Raw genomic sequence first — 19,964 nt, forward strand, 5'->3', positions numbered from 1 at the left:
TTAATTTTCCCTTGAAACAGCAAAAGTAATTTAAGCAGTCTTTCTGCCTAGTTACAAAATAGTCCATTTGGAAAATTGAATTGTGTAATTTGTAATTGTTTTCCAAGCTCGCTAATGCAAAACTATATTGGTAGCAAATTAAACATTTAAAATATGGCCACTCTGCTAATCACTGGTTGTTAAACATTTATTTTAATGAATACTATCACTTCTTATAAATAAAGTGTCTGGTCAGAGACTTGAAAAAAGTTGGCAGGGCATTTTTGGCATCTTTATTGGACTGTCATACATCAAGATTTATTAGGCGTATTATGGTGTATATAGCGTATATGTGCCATTCCTTACTGTGAAATGACTAGTAATATAAAGCTGGTAGCCAGTGGTTATGGATCTCCAGTACAGCTTAAATGAACATGTGAGCCAAGGGACTACTTCTGAGAGTGATAGAGTTGGTGATAAGTCCTAATAAGTCCAGTCTCAAAATTCAGTAGGTGGTTTTAGCCATAATCCTTCTACAAGCCAGAATTGGAAGCCTTATGAAATGTAATATCATTTTTGTCAGATGTCAAACCATAACACACTTGTATCTTTGTGTGCACGCAGCTTTGCACATGCAGAAATGGAGGCTAATGGTTGATAATTTACCCCTTTCAGAAAGGTGTGGTATATTTGGCCCTCTAAGCATTTAAAAACTGTTTATGCCCACAGGTGCTAGAATTGTTAGCAGGTGTTTGTGACTGCAAAAGCAGGTGCAAGTAAGAGTACATGGAGGCCGGAGTAGAGTTCCAGCTGCAAATGTACTCCTCCTAATTTTCCATTAGAATACTGGCACTTTATTACTTACATATGAGGTGTATATGGGTCAACACCAGAAGCACATTGTGAAGTAGTATTGAAGCAGTTGAAACAGTTCATGGAGTTCATGTACTGCTATTCATATGCATGAATGGGCTTTTGGGGGTTCGTTTTATAGAAAGAAGTACTCTGCTCTCCTCCCTCAGAAAGTCTTGTGAGGGAATAAAATAGAAAATAAAAAGACACTCAAAGGAATTTTAAATCTAACTCAGGGTATGGTGAGTACTTGCACACAAATCCACAGCCTATGCATATGCTGGGACAATATGCTGTGCAATTTGGGAGTGCACCTATTTTAGAAAATTGGGACTTAATTTTGAGTTCCTTGGTTTTTAGATGCCAGATTTTAGACCCATAGGTCTGATTTTAAAAAAAGCCAAATACCTATAACTTCAGTAGGTGCAGACCTCAGTACTTTCCAAAAATTAAGCCCAAGAGGTGAAATCCTGACCCAATTGAAGTCAATGGCAATAGAAAACCAATGGATTTCATCCAGTGTACAAGCTGGGCATTTACAAACAGAAGCCATGACAGATTTTACAATCACATGCAGTATTTTCCGGGACTATTATATTAACTTTATGAATGTTATATGGATCATTGTGCACTAGGGATTGTATTCTACTCCATGAGCAAGGGTTACCAAAGCTCCTCCAGGAACTAAACACAATGGGGGTCATTACTGCAGTCTCTGTAGGCTACTCCAGAGAAGTACCATCGCATGGGATTGTTTTCGTGTATTGGTTTAGATATGTACCGGAGGCCCAAGGACAAAGAAAGACTTTTTGGTATAAAAGACTGAGTTTAACCTGCCAGAGGTGCCTTCATTTTGATTGAGCAAATGGACACAACCTTTTATCCAAACCCTGCTAAAGGGTTGGTAGGACTTTGACTTGCCAGATTTGTGAAGTCATATGATGAAAAACTGCTATATTACAAATGCCTATCTGTATGTAGGTTCACTGTTGCTGACAGGTCCTGTAGCATGTACACACCAGACAGATACAAAAGGGAAATACTTAAGGTTAACAATGGTACTTGACAGTGGAAACATACCAGCAGTAGAATAAAACAGGCCAGCTGACCAGGAGGGGCTTCAAATAAAGAAACAGAGGAACCGGTGGCCAGAGAGGAAGAGATAGGATGGGGCAGGAGAGCAGAAGGTCACAGAAGCTGGGTGAGGGAGACCAGCTAGCATACCACAGCCTGTATGAGGAGGGAACGCTTTCTCTGCTTTCCTGGACCGCGATGTTTCCCAAGGGCTCACAAGGGAAGTGTGAGCTAGAAAGTGTGGAACATTGCGGTTTCAGATGTTTGTTCTTTTGTAGAATCCGTGCTCCCCTGTTCTTGACATGAGTACGAATAAAAGAGTATAAAGGTTTTGGATTGTGCAAAGTGTGTGTGTGTGTGTGTGCTGACTGCTTGACAACTACTTTATGCCCTGAGAGAGTTAAACTGTAAACTAGGACCTTCACACTTTTTGGATGGAGTTAAGGGAAAGGGGTGTGTTTAATTAACTGGAGTATCTTGTGGGGTGTCACTGCTGGTCCTGGGGCTAAGGAAGGAGACTGATCAGGTAGCAGATGAAGTCAGTACCCAGGAAATATGCCAGAGCAGCAAAGGGAGGAACCAGCGCTGCAGCTCTAGAAGTCTGACAAACCCCAGGGGATCCAGACCACAAGGCAGGACATTTGTCTGGTTTTAAGTCATACTGTCCTGTTTTTGGAAAGGAGGCCGTTTTGAAGAGTGTGCTGCTCCGCCCCATCTGGCGTGACCTCACATACATGGTGCGGGGTCACACCGCTCTGGAAGTACTGCAATGTCTAGTATTCTGGGGATGCATCGGTGGCCACTCTACAGAACACAGAGGCTTAGATATCGCTCACAGCAGTCCTAGGTAGTGCTTGCTAGGACCGGTGATGACTTGTAACCACTGGAGTATGTCAGTCATAGCCCTTGGAGAGACAGCAACGCATGGAGCCTAGACTTTTGATCAGATCTGCTGGGGAGAATCTCTCTGCATACCAGGAGGCTGCAAGTCTAAAGCCCTGGTCAGGAGAGAGTGGAACATGGGTCCCTGTTCAGTGAGAGTGATTGTTAGAGACCTAAGAGGGCATGGTTTGAGCAGGTCACAGGTGCAGTTACCCTGAAACTGTGGCAAATATCCAGAATTAGTGGCCACTTTTGAAAATGTTGGCCTTAATTTCTTTGTGTCTCAGTTTTCCTATTTCTAAAAATGGGAGTTGGTACAGTAATTATCATTATCTGAAAGAGCTACTGAGGATTAACTAATTAATGTTAGCACAGCACAAATCATGCATATGAAAATACATTTGCTGTGAAAGAGTCTGAGTCAAGGAGAGTTAGTAAGATGCAGAAAAGAAAAATAGTAGTAGTAACAATAATAAACAACACCAGGTAAGAAGGTGACACAAGTCACCCTCAAAGAAGCCAGGAAAAATTCAATCACAAATATTTCCAGTCATTTTCAGACTTCCTCATCAGCAGTTCTCCCAGAAAGCACAATACACCTCAACCCCAATATAACGTGTCCTCGGGAGCCAAAAAATCTTACCACGTTATAGGTGAAACCGGGTTATATCGAATTTGCATTGATCCGCCGGAGCACACAGCCCCGCCCCTCCCCCAGAGCGCTGCTTTACCGCATTATATCCAAATTTGTGTTATATCGTGTCGCGTTATATCGAGGTAGAGGTGTACTACAGATGTTAGCAGTCTGTCACTTTTCAACATGGATTCAGCATACATGTGCCAGGCCATTTGCACCATCTGCCACACAAGTGTCAGCTGAAGGAAGACTGCCTGGATACCTGGAGATGATGATGAAATTGCTTGTTGAGGGATTTAGCAGCTCAGTTATCAAGAGGTCTTTACACAGTTTCCCCCTCAGATACCCAGGTGCAGCTTTGAGCCTAAAGAACATGGATAACCCAATGGCTAAAGTTAGATCTTAAAAGAAGGGGATGTTCCGTTGTTGGAATGTGTCTGTCTTCTTTGTCATCTCTTAAATGTTCAGTAACAATTCCAAAAATAAAAATGTAGCTGTGAAGAATAAAAGGGAAACAGCAGAGACTTCTGTTGCACAGCTCAAGCTACATAAAGTGGCAGCCATGAAAGCAAAGCACACAAAAAGTAAGTCTTCTGGCTGAAGAGTCTGGAAGCAGAGAACTGAAGAGTTGATCTGTGAAGGGATATTGGTGGTTAATACTTCACATCAAATCATTTGTGTAATTCACGGTCCAAATGACACCCATAGTGCTTGGTTTCTTCAAGTGATTTCTCTCATTGTGTTTATGAAGCCTTGCCAAAAAAGAATTAGAGTTGAAGCCAGCTGGGAAGAGAAGGAATGATGTGCACATTATCATAGATATTTGGACCAGGATCAGAGGTCAAAATTTTGGATTATATATCTATCACAGCACACAGGGTAATGTTTCCACTGCAGCCTGTTCAGATTTACAAAACCAAATATCATCAGAAAATGTTCATAGCTACAAGTAAAGGATTTCAGAAAGACCACACTGTGTGAAATGCCTCGCGCCCGAACTAAGTTTCCAGTGCAGTTTGCTCTAAAGTTTGGTAGCTGTTGATTAATTTTATCTATGGTGCTAATCTTTCTACATTTTTGTTTACTATCTAACTTCAGTTATAACTATGGGTTTTTTCTTCAGTAATAATATCTGATAAATCTCAGTCTCATTTAAATCTATGGCAAAGTTCCTACTGACTTCAATATTTCCAAGATTTGTCCTAAAGGGTGAAATTTACTCCATGCATGACCAGCAGAAGGCCCATCTGAAAGCCTTCAAAATAAACTTTCTACCAACCACGCCATTATGTATTCCATATATTTTTCTCCTCTGATCTAATGTTGGTGTGAAGAAGAATTTGTTTTGTTCATTAGGATTAGTGTTTCTTGATAACCGTCAAAGCAAAATTGGTCAGTATGGGCACTATGAAGGTAACCGTGATAATAGTATAGATAGTCTTCTTTGCTTTGTGACATAGTACTCTCATAAAGAGCAAATGTGAAAGGAAAAAGGAATCAAATGAAAACAAATGTTGCTGTTCAAATGGATGAACTTTGGCATTTCAAGCATGAATTGAAGCGTACTAAATTACTATTGAAATCTATTGCTCTACCTTTTGGATTACCACAGTAGTTCTTCATAACTGCGTGACCTTTGAGATGAATTGATAATGTCAGTACTTTTTTCCCCATCTTCAGTTGTATATTCCTCCCAAACTCCATAGTCATGATATGCTGAACAACCGAAAACCCATGTTTAAATTTATACATGGTTCTCTCAAAAAGCTTATTTGCATAAAAAATAATTCCATTTGAAACTTCTAAAAGCTTAGTCACCTGACTACGGTGCTCCTTGCTACCCTCGGAAGGCCTGTGGAAGGTAAGCATGTGCTAAGTCCCATTTAAGATGATGAAGGCTGATATCTTGCATCCAATCTGCAGGCATTGGATTCTTCCATGGTAGCTCTGGTGTTGTACTTTGTGGCTTCAGCAAAAAGTTCTCTCAATGGCACAGGATCCTCAGTAGAGGGGAACCACTAGCATATAAGTCCCTTGAGCAAAGTGCTTTCTATTTTGGATGCACTCCATGACACAAGATAGAGTTCCCCTCTCTTCTTTGTCAGTTCAGTTCCACTACTCAATACATTTTGAGTTTGTGGCCAGTTTGGTGGCTCCCAAAGTGTCACTGGAGGAATTACTGGTAGAAAGATTATGCAAATGAAGTTCTCTCTGCAGCCATACTTTCCCTATACACCAATAGATGGGGACAGAGAGCTTCTTCCCCTGGGACATGCCTCCTTAGTTCTAGGTAAATAGCTTACACAAATGAAGCAGCTCTGGGGCCATTCTTTGCCCTGTTCAACAACAGAGGGGAACAGAGAGCTCCTTATTCTCTAAAGCAGTGGTGGGTAACCTGCGGCCCACAGCCCACCAGGGTATTCTGCTAGCAGGCCGCGAGATAGTGTTTACATTGACCATCCGCATAAACAGCTGCCCGCAGCTCCCAGTGGCCATGGTTCGCAGTTCCTGTCCAATGGGAGCTGCAGGAAGCAGTGGCCAGCCCATGCCGCTTCCCGGAGCTCCCATTGGTCGGGTACGGCAAACGGCGGCCACTGGGAGCTGCGGGCAGCCATGCCTGCGGACGATCAATATAAACACTGTCTCGCAGCCCGCCAGCAGATTACCCTGATGGACCACTGCTTAAAGCGTCAGGCCACAATGCTTATATTGATATTATTGTTAATATACATTAGGGAAACCACTGTGAATCATTATATGTCCCATTATGAAACCCTTATCCACACTAAATAGTACATTATTCTGCAGGTAATACCATTGGTTTGTAATCATGCATGAGTACAGATAGCAGAATCTGGCCTTTATGAATGTGTAGAGAATATGTGAAAACAGAAGACTTTATTCTGGAAAGCTTTTCTCTGGATGTGTCAAGTCTAATGTAAATCATTGAAAGAATGCATATACCAGCTTCTGGCAACAGTCTTTCTCCATGGTCTGGTCCTCTACCAACCACAAGATGAAGGTAAAATTGTTTCAGAGATGCCATATCAGTAAATTAGGTTATTTCACCTTTTTGCGATCGTGGATTCAAATTCTGTAGACAAAAAACACCCACTAACATCAGTCTGGCGAAGGCCCAGTAACTGGAGTTGTGAAGGGCATTCTACCAAGTAGAGCAATGCTATTCACACAGACCTAAGCCCACAGGTAGGGAAGGAGCCATAATACAATCTCTGTGTGGCCACTAATCTTGCACAAATCTTGAACTGCCTCTATGTTGTGGTTGTGAACAATGGGGAGAACTAAAGCAAGCTTAACGACTTCAGGAAGCAGGCTCTTCCCGGTGTTCTATCTAATGCTATATGCTAAATGATAGAGTAGTGCATTCTATGTAATTCTGTAACAAATTATTTTATGGGTCAGATTCTACCATTCTGTACTTAACATGAGTAATAATTTACTCCACCATTAGTCCCATTTTCTTCAGAGGAATTACTCAGAGAGAGTAAAGTACTATTCATTGTGAGTAAGAGAGGGAGACTTTGGTCCTAAAAGAGGAAATATCTACTGTTTCTCTCATGCTATTGAATTCTTTCCTTGGGGGTGAGAAGGAAATATTAGAAGTTGAACTTGGCAGCTTATAATTTGCAGTTCACCTGTAATGGGATGAGGTGGGAGGGGAATATATATTGACAGATTTCTTATTTTTATCAAAATATTTATTAGTGTCTTGTCTTGTTAGCATCAGGAATGCTCTTCCATCATGGCTCTCTCACCATAGCCTTCCCTGTAAAAGTGGGAAGAGATCCTGCAAATTAAGCACAATTACATTATCCTGTTTAAAGCAATGTTAAGATTGATTCTAAAACCCATAGGCAAAAAAGACTGAGTTCTGAACTCAGCCACCTGGAGGTGAGACTTAGCAGCTGGGTTAGTGTTTGTGTGATGACCCTCTCCTGACTTTCTTTCTGCTGCTTCTCAATGAAGTGTGAGTCCAGACACAGGTTTCAGCCAATGCATTGCTTTTTTTTTATTTTGGAGGCTGCTCACAATGCACCCATCACTTTGCTACTTTGCCCCATTCTCCTTCAGGAGAGATTAGCTTTCAAAGATTTTCCTCCTATAGAGCTGTTCTCGTTCTCTCTCTCTCTCTCTCTCTCTCTCTTGCCAGAAGGGAACATGCAATAGAACTGCTTTGAGGAGGAACTGGGTAAGACTGGGTCAGTGGGAGCCTAAGGCTCATTAGGATATTTGTCTCTCACTTCTTTATAAATAGATTGTAATGCCTTTAGTTTTTCAGTACTGTAGAGAACCAGCCCACAATGGTAAAAAAACAAGTGAAATTTTCCACTGGCATGTAATGTTGCTCAATGTTACAATACCCTTTTAGTAATATTCAGAGAACTAGGAAAACCTGGACAATGATGGTGCAAGCTGTCTTTGGAGAGAACATGTCTAGCAGCTACATCCTTCCTCTTTCTGGTGAAATTACCAAAAGAAATGCACCAGTGGAGGGAGTGGCTAAAGTTCATGTTCAGATGGTTACTTTGGCAATGAAAATGTTGAGGTGTACGGCCAAGATTTTCCAAAACAGAAGCCTAAAATGTAGTCTCCTGGTTCCATATTTAGCCACTTGCCTGAGTGTTAATAGTGCAGAGAAACCAACAGTTACCACTGAGCCGAATGTTAGGCTCTTTTTTGTTAAAAACTTAGAGCGAAGTCCTAGTCCAGGCTGGAAAATAGGGCTCTTTGTGTAGAAATGTTAAAAAGCACCTATTGTCTGCTGAAGCTGTCTACTAGAGCTGGACAGAAAATAGGAGATTTCAACAGGGTGGGGAGGGGGAAATCAACTTTGCATTGAAAAAATGAAAACCGGAAAATCAAAACTTTTTCAGTTTTTGTCAACCAAAGTCTGAAAATCTCTGGCTAAAAACTACTGAAAACCATATTTTTGAGGGGTGGAGAGGACTTAAATGTTCTGTTTTCAGGTTTTTGTATTTCTGACCAAAAAATTGAAAATTTTCAAAGAACATAAGACATAGGGCTGGAAGGAAGGGACTTTCTTGGTCATTGCGTCCAGCCCCCTGCTGTCACAGGCCCACAAGGAAAGTGGACACTTCTGTTGAAAAACTAATTTTCCATCAAAAATAGTTTTAGATGAAAAATTTCATCTACCCTAGTGTTTGTTCTGCCATAGAGCAAGTCATAACAGAATCGGTTTCACCCGCTAAGTGAATGGATCAAGTGAAACCTTTTTTCTTGGTCTTGTTGCTACTTCTGCTGCACCTGTTTGCTCTTTACCATGTATTTCATATGGGTGTTTCCCCACTGGCGTGAATGCTGCTTCCTGAAGAGATGATTCCACCATCCCTGTGGTTTAAATCCTGTTTTTACTGGGTTTCACTGGAGCTTGTGCACAGACCGAATATGAGGCAGTGTGGAAGTGTCCATGTGACTACATCATTTAGAATCTTCAAGTTCATCTGTGAGCCTGATTCATGTCAAGATGATTTTTCCTTGTGTGTGCTCATGGGCTCATTCTTTTTGGGTTTTTTTCCAGCTTGGCTTAATGCTTTTCCCTTCTCTCCTCTGTTCAATAGTCATTATTCAAGGATTCTAATTAGAACTCCAAATTGCTCTTTTTCAGGTCACGGAACTCAATAATGTGAAGAATATATTACGATTGCCAAAAAGCACGAAGAAACATGCTGTAGGCATTTATTTTAATGACGACACGTCCAAAACCTTTGCTTGTGAATCAGGTGGGTAAACTGGCACAGTATATTAGAAAACACTGGAATGTAAATTGTGAAATTATAAACATATTGTACCTACAAACAGATTTTCTGGGCATTTATACAGAACTCGAGGCGGATGAGTGGTGCAAAGTGCTGCAGATGGAATGCCTAGGAACTCAGATTAATGACATAAGCCTTGGAGAGCCTGACTTGTTGGCATCTGGTGTAGAAAGGGAGCAGAGTGGTATGTACAGAAATATTGAACTTTATAGCGTTTTAGAACATAATTCCTACCTGAGGGCATGGCTCAATTACTTAAATGTTTGGGCTGTGCACGTAGAAACCAGAAATATACTTGAGCTTTTACAACCTGGTGCAAAAACCAAACCAACAAACCAAAAAACAAACCCCAAAACAAAACAAAAACCACCAATCTTGATTGTTATCAGCACTAACTAACCTGTTCTGCTAATCTGACACTCTGATTTAGGATTTTAGAAATGTTCTAGTGAGATTTTTCAGACAAATTAGGTGCATTGTAATCTCTTTGGGGGCAGGGAATGCTTTTTGGTTCTGCATTTGGAAGGAACCTAGCCATGACTGTGGCTTGTAGGCACAAATACAAATAATAAATATTGCAATATAAATAATAATTGCATACATAATCTGAGCTCAATTACTTCACTTGCATATGGAAATCAGCTAATTGTATGCACACGTGCTTTCCATGACTTAATTAGTGCACACAATTTTATTAACTGCATGCAAAATACAGTTGTGAATGCCTTTTGTGTGCCCACATGCATTTACCTTGAAAATACAGGGCTGCCCAGGGGGTGGGGGGCAAGTGGGGCAATTTGCAGGGGCCCCCACGAGAGTTTTTCAGGGTCCCTGGAGCGGGGTCCTTCACTCGCTCCAGGGGCCCCGGAAAACTCTCGTAGGGCCTGGACCCCCGGAGCTTCTTCCACTGGCCCCCCGCCGCCAAAGACCCCAGGCCCCCTGAATCCTCTGGGCAGCCCTGTGAAAACACACTCCTCTTTGAAAAGCACAGGCTGGAATCTCTCCTCCTTGCATGCAACCCTAATTATTAGCTTATTTCCCCTCTATCTGTATACTGGCCAAACACACACTCTCAGATGCCCATGTATGGTTAACATATTAGAATTTATAATTAGCCCTCATCCCATTTCTGTTGCAAACTGAGTTCAGGGACTTGCACTAAAAATATAATGGAGAATGCAGTTACATTTTTAACCATTCATTGAACCTAAAAGAATTAATTTTGAACGCTTAGGTTGTCTTTTCACCTGAAGAAAACCTGGAATTCCTTTAGCAGCATTTCTCCAAGCTTTTTTAAAACCAGATTTCAGAGTTAAAAATCTGAATCTGTGTTTCATTCCATTGTCTTTTTGGAGACATTGTCTCCATTGTCCATTGCAATTCCACCGGCTTAAACAGTCTTATACCATCACAGAACTAATGTAACAGAGTGGAGAATCAGCTTCTAAACCTCTAAAATACTATCCCGGCTTGAAATTAAAGAACATGTTAATTTTCAGATTTACTTGCCACTTTCCTCTATCGAATCTGATTGTTACTCATTCAATCCAAAATATGTGCACTAAGTCAAGTGACTGAAAAAAGGTGACGAATGAGAAGGAACCAGTTTGACAAGTGGGTGAGTGGCTTTAGGTAATTCCATGTCTGCAAGAAGTAGACTGAGGGAATCCTCTTTGCGAAATTGAGTTCATATAAAATCTTAAGCAGTCATGAACATAGATTAGAGACTTATTAAATGCACAGTCTTGCACTGCACTTTTAACTATTCTTGTGACGCTTTTTATATACAACCATAATTATTAGAAGAGAAGTTCATTGCTATAATTCTTCACAGTGACATACATGTCCTGAATGTAAGGCCTGAGTAAATAGGCTTTGTCTGGGGAACCAAAGCCTACTTGGGTAGAGAATGCTGAATCTCAGCTCTTCCTGAAGGTCGTGGGTAACAAGTTTTAGCCTACTGCAACATTCCATATGATGTGTTGTCAGTGAATTTGTGTAGGTCTGGATCCATAAGCAATGTCCCAGTCACTTCCCAGGCCATGCCAGAGCTCACCTCCCTTCCAATCTCCTGCACAGCAGGCCACTAGAGAGTTTACTTGTGCAGCATGCAGAGAGCTGTTAAATTCCACTATGTGGCTTCTCTATGGTCTCTGATCCTTGCGGCCCCACATATTGAACCTTGGCAGCTTGAACTTTCTCCCTTGGCATTTGGAAGTTGAAGCTAGACAAATTCAGACCGGAAATAAAGTGTAATTTTTTTAATGAGGGGAGAAAATTAACCACTGAAACAATTTACCAAGTCTCGTGGTGGATTTATCACTGATGATTTTTAAACCAAGGTGGGATTTTTTTTCTAAAAGATCTGCTCTAGGAATTATTTTTGGGAATTCTATGGATTGTGTTATACAGAAGAGCAGACTAGAGAATCACAATGATCCCTTCTGGCTTGGAATCCAGGACTCTATTAGGCCCTTTACATATGTGTAATAAAATAGACCTTTGCCCCAGAGAGCTTCAAATCTCAGTTGTTTTAAAAGGTGATCACGTATATAACATTTTATGGATTTTTAGAGACCACTGCTATGTACTGTTCTTATGGTACTTAAATGGCTTCACTCGGTATGCAGTATATTTTTAGAAATAAATGTAATCAATTGAGGGAAGCGTGTTTTTATTCTTGGAGTAATTGCTAAAAGTGGATATAAGATTTTGTAATTATAAATAAAGGAAAAATAGGAAAATCTTAGAGATTTTAGACCAACCATTTGTTTTTCTTCCAGAGAGATTCAATGTGTATTTAATGCCATCCCCTAATTTAGAGGTGCATGGGGAATGTACCTTGCAGATAACATTTGAGCATATCTGTCTTTGGGATATCCAGAATCCCAGAGTAAAACTCATCTCTTGGCCATTAAGTGCCCTCCGGCGGTATGGACGAGACCCAACTTGGTTTACGTTTGAAGCAGGGAGGTGAGTGTTTTGCTATAATACTATAAGCCATTTTCATAGAGAGGCGATGGGGGGCTAATCCTAGGTGATACTAATGAGCTTTCTCACCTTATACTGAAGTGAATGAGAGTGGAGATGGTTCAGAACCTTACAGCGGATGTTGCACACCTTGTGGGGAAAAAAGTTCACATTTTGATATGGATAGTTTTAAGTTGCTGCTTGATAAACCACAACTTTTGCACACTGATTCTACTTTTTACTGTGTAGTTATTTTTAATAAATACTGTACATGAGCCCGGAGAATTGGATGTACAGATTTAAAAAAAATGGGGGAAATATCATACTCTGCCAGTAATTCGTACAACACAAAGATTGACCCTTGGTCACTAATAGCACCTACCTTAGCCATAATGGCATGAAGATTCAATTAGGAGTTACTAATGGATCTACTAGCTACATGTACAAGTGTTTCAAGTTGAAGGCAAACTCTGCTCTCAAAATTTTACTGGAGTTCTGTGCAATTAGGGAGAGCTAAATAGTGGAGTCAGGATCTGTCATGTAGATGCAAGAGGGGAATTTTGCCTTAAAGCATTGGCATTAGTGTTAAAATGCTATTTTAATTCCTATTAGACCCTTATATTTTATGTTGAGATGGATGTTTCTCTATAGAGCTGAAAGAGCAACAATCTGAAGAGAAATGGCATGGTGGCTTCACACAGGTCCCAGAGGAAATTTTGTGCTCTCCTAATGGTGCAAATCAATATAAGCCTAATTACTGACTTTCTCCACAAATTTACATATTGTCTCCTCAATTAAATAAAGTTCACATCCACCAGTGCATGGGGAGGTAACATTTCTCTTCTTAGTAACTCTTCTGGTCTAGGAGACACTTCCCTATTTCTAACAACATCTTTAATAAATCTAAAGAGATACACAATACTTTAATTTAGTTCAGTAATGTAGATTTTAGACAGGGGCCTGAGTTTCACAGCTGAATCAAACCCTTTCAAGCGTACATAGTTTGAAAGTGAAATACACCAAGGACTTGATTCTGTAATGTTTACATTCAGAAGCAATTATGTGCATAAGTAAATACTACTCCATGAATATGGGTTGGAGAATCTGGCCCATATGTTATTGATAATGATGAGTAATCATCATATCCTGTTCTAGTGGTTTGTATATATGCTTATGAAGTTGTATTTAAATCTGTTTGCAGTAAAACACACAATCATTTGTTATATTTATTACCTTTTGCTTTGATATCACTTTTTTTTTTTTACAGCAGTAGTGCCGAAAATATACTTTACAAATCACCCTGAACAAATGAAAACCTCACATTTGGATCATTTCTGTTCTCGCTTTGGCAGGATGTGTGACACTGGGGAAGGACTATTCATCTTTCAGACAAGAGATGGGGAGGCGATCTATCAGAAGGTTCACTCAGCTGCTTTGGCCATAGCAGAACAACATGAGCGCTTATTACAGAGTGTGAAAAATTCAGTGGTATGGCTGTTAGTTGTGCTTGTCATCCAACACTCCGCATTAATGAGTAACAAAATTCATAGACCACCTTCTTGAGCGTGTTCTTAATTTTTGATTTACAGATATTAAATAGTTTGAGTGCATGATGACTTTCTTCTCTTCTAGTTAAGGTGTTAATGTGTTCAGTTCTGATGGCATTTAGCACTTGGGGTTACTAAAGCAGTAAATAATTATGATTGCTTTTTTAAGCAACTGAAAGTAGAGAAGTTTCTGCATTATATTCCTTGATTGCGTTATTTGTAAAACCATCAAGAGGTGTAAATTGCTATAGGAAAGATGGCTGGGTCCTGTAGGCACATGTTTTCCATTCTCATTAGCTTTCCATTATTAATCAGCAACTTGAGTAGTTTATTTGGAAGTGTTTCTCATCAATGTAATTCCAAAATATTGTGGCTGACTCATGGTTTTCCATTTATTAATTGATGTCTACACTTTAAGAATAATTTAGAAAGTGTCATATGTTGTTTTAAACTAAACTGCTTGATTTGTTAGGGGGAAACAAATATTGGTCTAGAGTCTCAAAGCATCTCAGCTTCCTGGGGCTGTAAAATGCTTTAATCATGTCTTCAGACCTGTTTTTTTGACATTTACAAAATTAGAGAAATTAGGCATTTAGAGACCCTGTAACTGGCATACTGGATCAGACCAGTGGTATATCTAGGCTACTGTCCTGTCTCATACAGTGATCTGTCTAAAGTACTTATACGGCTCCCATTGTTGTAGCATCTGAGTACTTCACAATCTTTTGTGTACTGATCCTCACAACCCCTCTGAGAGAGGGGGAAGTACTGTTTATCTCCATTTTACAGCTGGGGAACTGAGGCACAGAAAGACTAAGTACCTTGCCCAAGATCATATAGGAAGTCTGTGGCAGAACAGGAAACTGAACACTAATATCCTGAATCCCAGACTAGCACTCTAGCCAGTAACAGATGTTTCAGAAGATATAAAATTCCCTTAATGGAGAACTGTGGGATAACCTGACCATATGAGAATTTTTCTCCTTATTCCAGACAGATGGTGATTGGCTTATACCCTAAAGCATAAGGGATTATACCCCTTATCCTTCCTAATGTAAATGTGGATGTTGTTATTATCCATATTAATGTCTAATCCTTTTGAGAATCCTTCTAAGATCCTGGTCTAAGTGATATATTGTGGCAGTGAGTCAAGCTGGATGTAATTGGTTGAGAAAAAATGGAAAAAGTCCACTGAAATTTCATCCAAAGGTCGCCCTTTTTGGGGAAGATTAATATATTGAATTAATATTTCACCTCTGCCTTCCCCCCTTTTTTTTAACCTTTTGTAGGTTTTTTTGTTCTTCTGAATGTGGGCCAGGAATTGGAATCAGAATCACAAAAACAAAGCTAGACAGGCTGTTCTCATAGTAATTCCAGACCAACCAGAAAGAGGAAATACAAGAAACCCTGAAAGGAAAAGAATCTAACTGTTCTCTTAAGGTGTCAAGCCAAATTTTGTGGATTGGATAATTGAGCTAAACTTCAGTTAAGCACCCACGCTAATAAATAATTCATTGGTGTAGTTTGTAAGGTATTTTGGGGGAACAAAATTTGATGCTATACATATTTTTTCACCTAAAAAGGTCCAGTGGTAAAACATTCACTTGTTTCCAGTCAATACCAGCATATTAATTTGTAGCTCATAGTGACACTTCACAGATATTGTTACCTTAGTAGCTTTCCTAGACTTTCTGCCGTGTATTCATTTCCTTAATCAGCATCTGTGATCACCTTGTAGGTTAGGAATATGGGGAAATTTTTACCAAGAAGTCATTCTTGAAGGCAAGATTCTTCTGTTGAATCCACATGGTGTTAGCTGGCTCCTTATATATTCCCTGTCATTATGTCAATAGGACATCCACATGTGTTGTCATGACAACAGAATACAGCATGCCAAACCTAAATGCAATTGTAAAAACTCTGCCCCAAGTGCGGCCATTGGGATTTTAGCAATTTCCAGTGCAGCCTTCAATTTATTAGGTTATATTTGGGTAGTACTTGTCAAGGACACACTTTGCTTTTCTGCCTCTACAAACGCATTGACCTGAGGTGCAAAATCAGTAGCAAATGAAGTTTTTTGCTGTTCTTTCTCTCAATGCAGTATCCTCTACTGATATATTTCTTAGAGATGTATAGATGACTTTCTGATTGTTGAAACAATGGGTTATTTTCAAGTCTTCAGGAGCAATGTCAGCCTTTCATCAAAGGGGGAATAAAAAGGGTGATAATTATTTTGTTTATCCTGAATTAGCAGCTATTTTACTAGTGTAACAAAACCACTCAACAAAACAGATTAAAAATAGCCTGGCATGGGTCATACATACCTTGGAAGCAAGGACTGGCTGCAGTCCACTAGTGTTGGAAGAGACTGAGTAGCATGTGTTGTCTATTCAGTCATAGCTATTTTCAAAGACAGTCTAAAGTCTGTGGTAACTTTTTCCTATTGAAGTGAATAGCATTTTCAGACCACTTCATATCTGGTGTTTTTACAGAAGTTGTAAATGGCAGCCTTATTGTGCAATATGGTATTTGAAGAGTCACTTCAATTGATTCTTAAAATACTAAACTGCACTGTAAAATCGTCACCTCAATCACTTCACAAAGATACAGTTGCCATAAATTTCAGTGGGGAGCAGCTGCAACAGATCTAAACTCCATTTTACTTAAACTAGGTCCAACTATAACTTCTAAAAATAACACAGTCAATCCTAGTATGCTAACCTGACGATAACAACATACTCTTCTTTTCAATTTAAAGGCATATCATTTAGTATTGGTATACAAAGATGAGCCCATCTGGATACAAACTTGAGACCAACTGGAAATTCAGATCTTGGGTTTTTGGTGTAGCCCATCATAGAGATGGCTCTGAAATATGGCTCTGGATCTAGGTTCAGATTCCAGCCTTCATCCTAGAGTTCAGAGGTGTCCAGATTAAGGTTTCTGGTTGTCTTGTTAGATCTGAGAGAATACTTCATACTAGGTAATCTATTTGATGAATTTCACCTCTTTTGCTGATCACAAAACATGTTCAACTACATCATGAAATTCTCATTTTTATTTATAGAAAGTGTACCTGGAAGGGTAGAATATGTAGATTATTAAAATTCATTTTAGAACTCAAATATTCAGAGAAAATTTTGTCCACTATTTACTCATCTCTAAGATCTATATCCAATCATTGGCTCAGGTACTCCAATCTGGCCGGGTTGTGCTTAGCACAAGACTGGTGGAAGGTTGGCAGAAGTGACATTAAGCTGCCCACATGCTCCCCCAGTTCTGGGACTGACAAGGAATCAGGCTAGCCCTCACTGCAAATTAGAGCAGACAAGGGATCATTTCAGATAAGATGCTGTGACCACATGACCTTTGTCCAGACACATGACAAGTCTCATATGGGAGTGGCGTAGGATATGCCAATTTTATGGCTTCTTTGCAACATTGGACACAGACACACCAGACAGTTGCATTTACTTGTCAGCAGAGTGAATTAAAATATGTGTCCTTTTTGGAAAGAGTAGAAACCGTGTTAGCCCTCTGCTCGGGTGAATTTCACCCTTTCTGATTATTTGCTAGCACACAGCATATCTGGTTTATACCCACCCTTTTCATGCTTTCTTCCTTTCTGTTTTCTACCATCATTCAATGAAAAAGTAATATTTATATAGAGCACAAACACATTTTTCAAAAACCACGAAAGATTATCTAGCTGGCCTAATAATTGACCAACAGAATTATAGTTCTTGACTATTGCCATTTATGCCAGGGCTCAGTTCAGGTAGTTTGAGAAGGAAACTCATTACTTCTCATGATGGAATGTCAAAACTTAATGAGAATGAATCTTCCTAGTTCTGGCAACCGAAATCCAATATTGCCTAGAATGATTTTATTGGCCAGTTCAAAGGGCAGCCTAGATGCTCGGGGGCAGATTTTCAGACAAAAGTACATCTGATGCATATGATAATACAAGTGCAACTGGATTAGTGGATGGTCAAATTGCTAATTATGGTCATTTCCACCTGTACTTGTAATCATTAGAAATGGAAATTAGTGCTGGGAATGGTACTTCCTATCTTTGGGACTAGAAAGGAGTATCTTGTAGTAGAAAGGATGACAGTAGGGTAAAAAATGAACAACATAAGTAAACCCATCAAAAAAAAATTAAAAAGAGCATTAACATATCCCTGTCTGTCTGAAGACATTAAAATAAAAATATTTTCTCTTCTACAGCATTTGCATATCTTTTGCAATGGATTTGGTAACTGCCTTAACTAAGCAATGATTGTCTTAAACAGTTTGAATTGACTACGTGAACCTACTTCACCTGGCAGAAAAAAGCCCCATCTCAATTAGGGCTGACAAATGATTAAAAAAAACAATCACAATTAAGTGTGAGATTAAAAAATACTATTTCTTTTATCTTTTTTTTCCAGTGCAAATATTTGTAATAAAAATATCAAGTGAGCACTATACACTTTGTATTCTGTGTTGTAATTGAAATCAATATATTTGAAAATATAGGAAAGCATCCAAAATATTTATAATAAATTTAAATTGGTATTCTATTATTGTTTAACAGTGCAATTAAAACTGTGATTAATCGCAACTGTGTTTTATCTAGTTTATGTTTTTGCATTAATCACATGTATTAACTGTGATTAATTGACAGCCCTAATCTCACTATAATAATCCCAGGACTAAGATTCAGGTACTTTATAATTAGAGTGTTTGATAAATCTCTGAAATGTATACTCATCAGACTAAGTGAACAGATCACACTATTAACAAATGTTTTACATAAATTACCTAGGTGGTGGTGGTTTTTTTAGTTTGTTTTTTTTTTTTTTTGAGAGAGAGAGAGAGAGAGAGAGAGAGAACGAGAACACATGAAATACTAATTTGTGGGATGGTGGTGGTGGTGGGGGAGTTATATTCTTAAAAAAAAAAAATCTGACCCAAACCTTTAGTCCTGGCTGAGCTGTGCTTAATGTGGGACCCAAGAGAGGGTGCAAAGATGACTCCCTCAAACTGCTGGACTGCTTGGAAACCAATCCCCAGGACTAGGTTCCATCCTAGTAACTGTCCTCTACGTAAGCCTCTAATACAACCCCCATGCCAGGGGTATTCTCAAATGCACAGCTAGGGCAGCTTTACTCTTCTTTTCCAGCACTAGAATGACACCAGGGACCATAGTAAGAGCGATAATTTGGCCTTTTTTCTGAATTCCACAGAAAACATTTAAAAAACGTTGGACGCCCCAGTAGAAATATGTGTTTTTTATTTGCAATGGACAGATAATATTGGAGAAGTATTGTAGGTATTAGCCCAAGTTCTGTTCTCAGTCACACTAGTGCATTCCTACTGAAGAAGGACTCAAGGATGCTCTCCTTGTTTAGGAGAAGGATTTAAGACGTGGAGACATTCATCTAGAGAAATTTCAGGCAGAGCCAGGTATTTACACTATATATTACATCTTGACTCTTTCATTAATTTATTGAAATATGAACTAAAATAGTAACTTACTTTTCACCGCTGTGTTTTTGCTTCTCTCTGAATGCAGAATGGAGTCACTAATATGGCACAGAATTCCATGGTTGGCTGAAACACCACGCAATAACGTCCCATCATACTGCATTGTTTTACAAAATAGCATTTGGCTCGCCTCTAATGGTGAAATGGTACAATGCCACCACTGACTCCTGAGTGCCTCTAAATTGCTTTTCCTGTTACGTATATGCAGTGGAAGAACATTATCAACAGACTACACCATCCAGTTTGCCAGTGAACCTCAGTATACATCAAAAACCCTGCTAATGATCACTGTACCATGGTCATCCATCCAAATAGCCAGTAAAATGTCAGCTTTTGTGAGAATGCCTCCACACTTCATTATGCAGTTATCTGCTACAAAGGTCAGAAAAATTCCAGTCCCTTTCATTGCCTTTAAGAGGAGATTTCACCATAATTAAGGTATAAGGAAAATGAAGAAGAAGCCACCACAAAAAGTGCACCTAAGTAGGGCTGAGCATAAATGTTTGTCTTGATGGAAGAGGATGCATTAACGTGCAGTATTTTTGTGCTAGTGCAGGCTCACCAGCAAGCCATCACAAGCGCTACAGTGTAGTCTCTGCAAAGATGTGTCCCATCAGGGAGAACGGAAGTAGCTTTTGGATGGGATGCGACTGGAAGGGTCCCAATAGGCTTTAACCAATGACATGAGTGGAA

General features: G+C 39.5%; 1 protein-coding gene across 6 annotated transcripts in view; it reads left to right on the forward strand.

Moving 5' to 3' along the window:
- DOK5 (docking protein 5) overlaps window positions 1-19,964 on the forward strand; it is an 89,949-nt gene that overhangs the window by 58,803 nt on the left and 11,182 nt on the right. For 2 of the 6 annotated variants that reach the window (XM_005284190.5, XM_042858365.2), the window contains exons 3-6: window positions 9,072-9,186; window positions 9,287-9,406; window positions 12,006-12,195; window positions 13,545-13,680. In XM_005284190.5, the coding sequence (XP_005284247.2) occupies window positions 9,072-9,186; window positions 9,287-9,406; window positions 12,006-12,195; window positions 13,545-13,680 (561 nt within the window). Of the gene's footprint in view, window positions 1-9,071; window positions 9,187-9,265; window positions 9,407-12,005; window positions 12,196-13,459; window positions 13,681-19,964 lie in introns of all 6 variants that reach the window. The other 4 variants (XM_042858362.2, XM_042858360.2, XM_042858363.2 and 1 more) reach the window with 3 other exon arrangements.

Source organism: Chrysemys picta, chromosome 13 (genome assembly GCF_011386835.1).
Source record: "Chrysemys picta bellii isolate R12L10 chromosome 13, ASM1138683v2, whole genome shotgun sequence".
NCBI classification, from domain to species: Eukaryota; Metazoa; Chordata; order Testudines; family Emydidae; genus Chrysemys; species Chrysemys picta.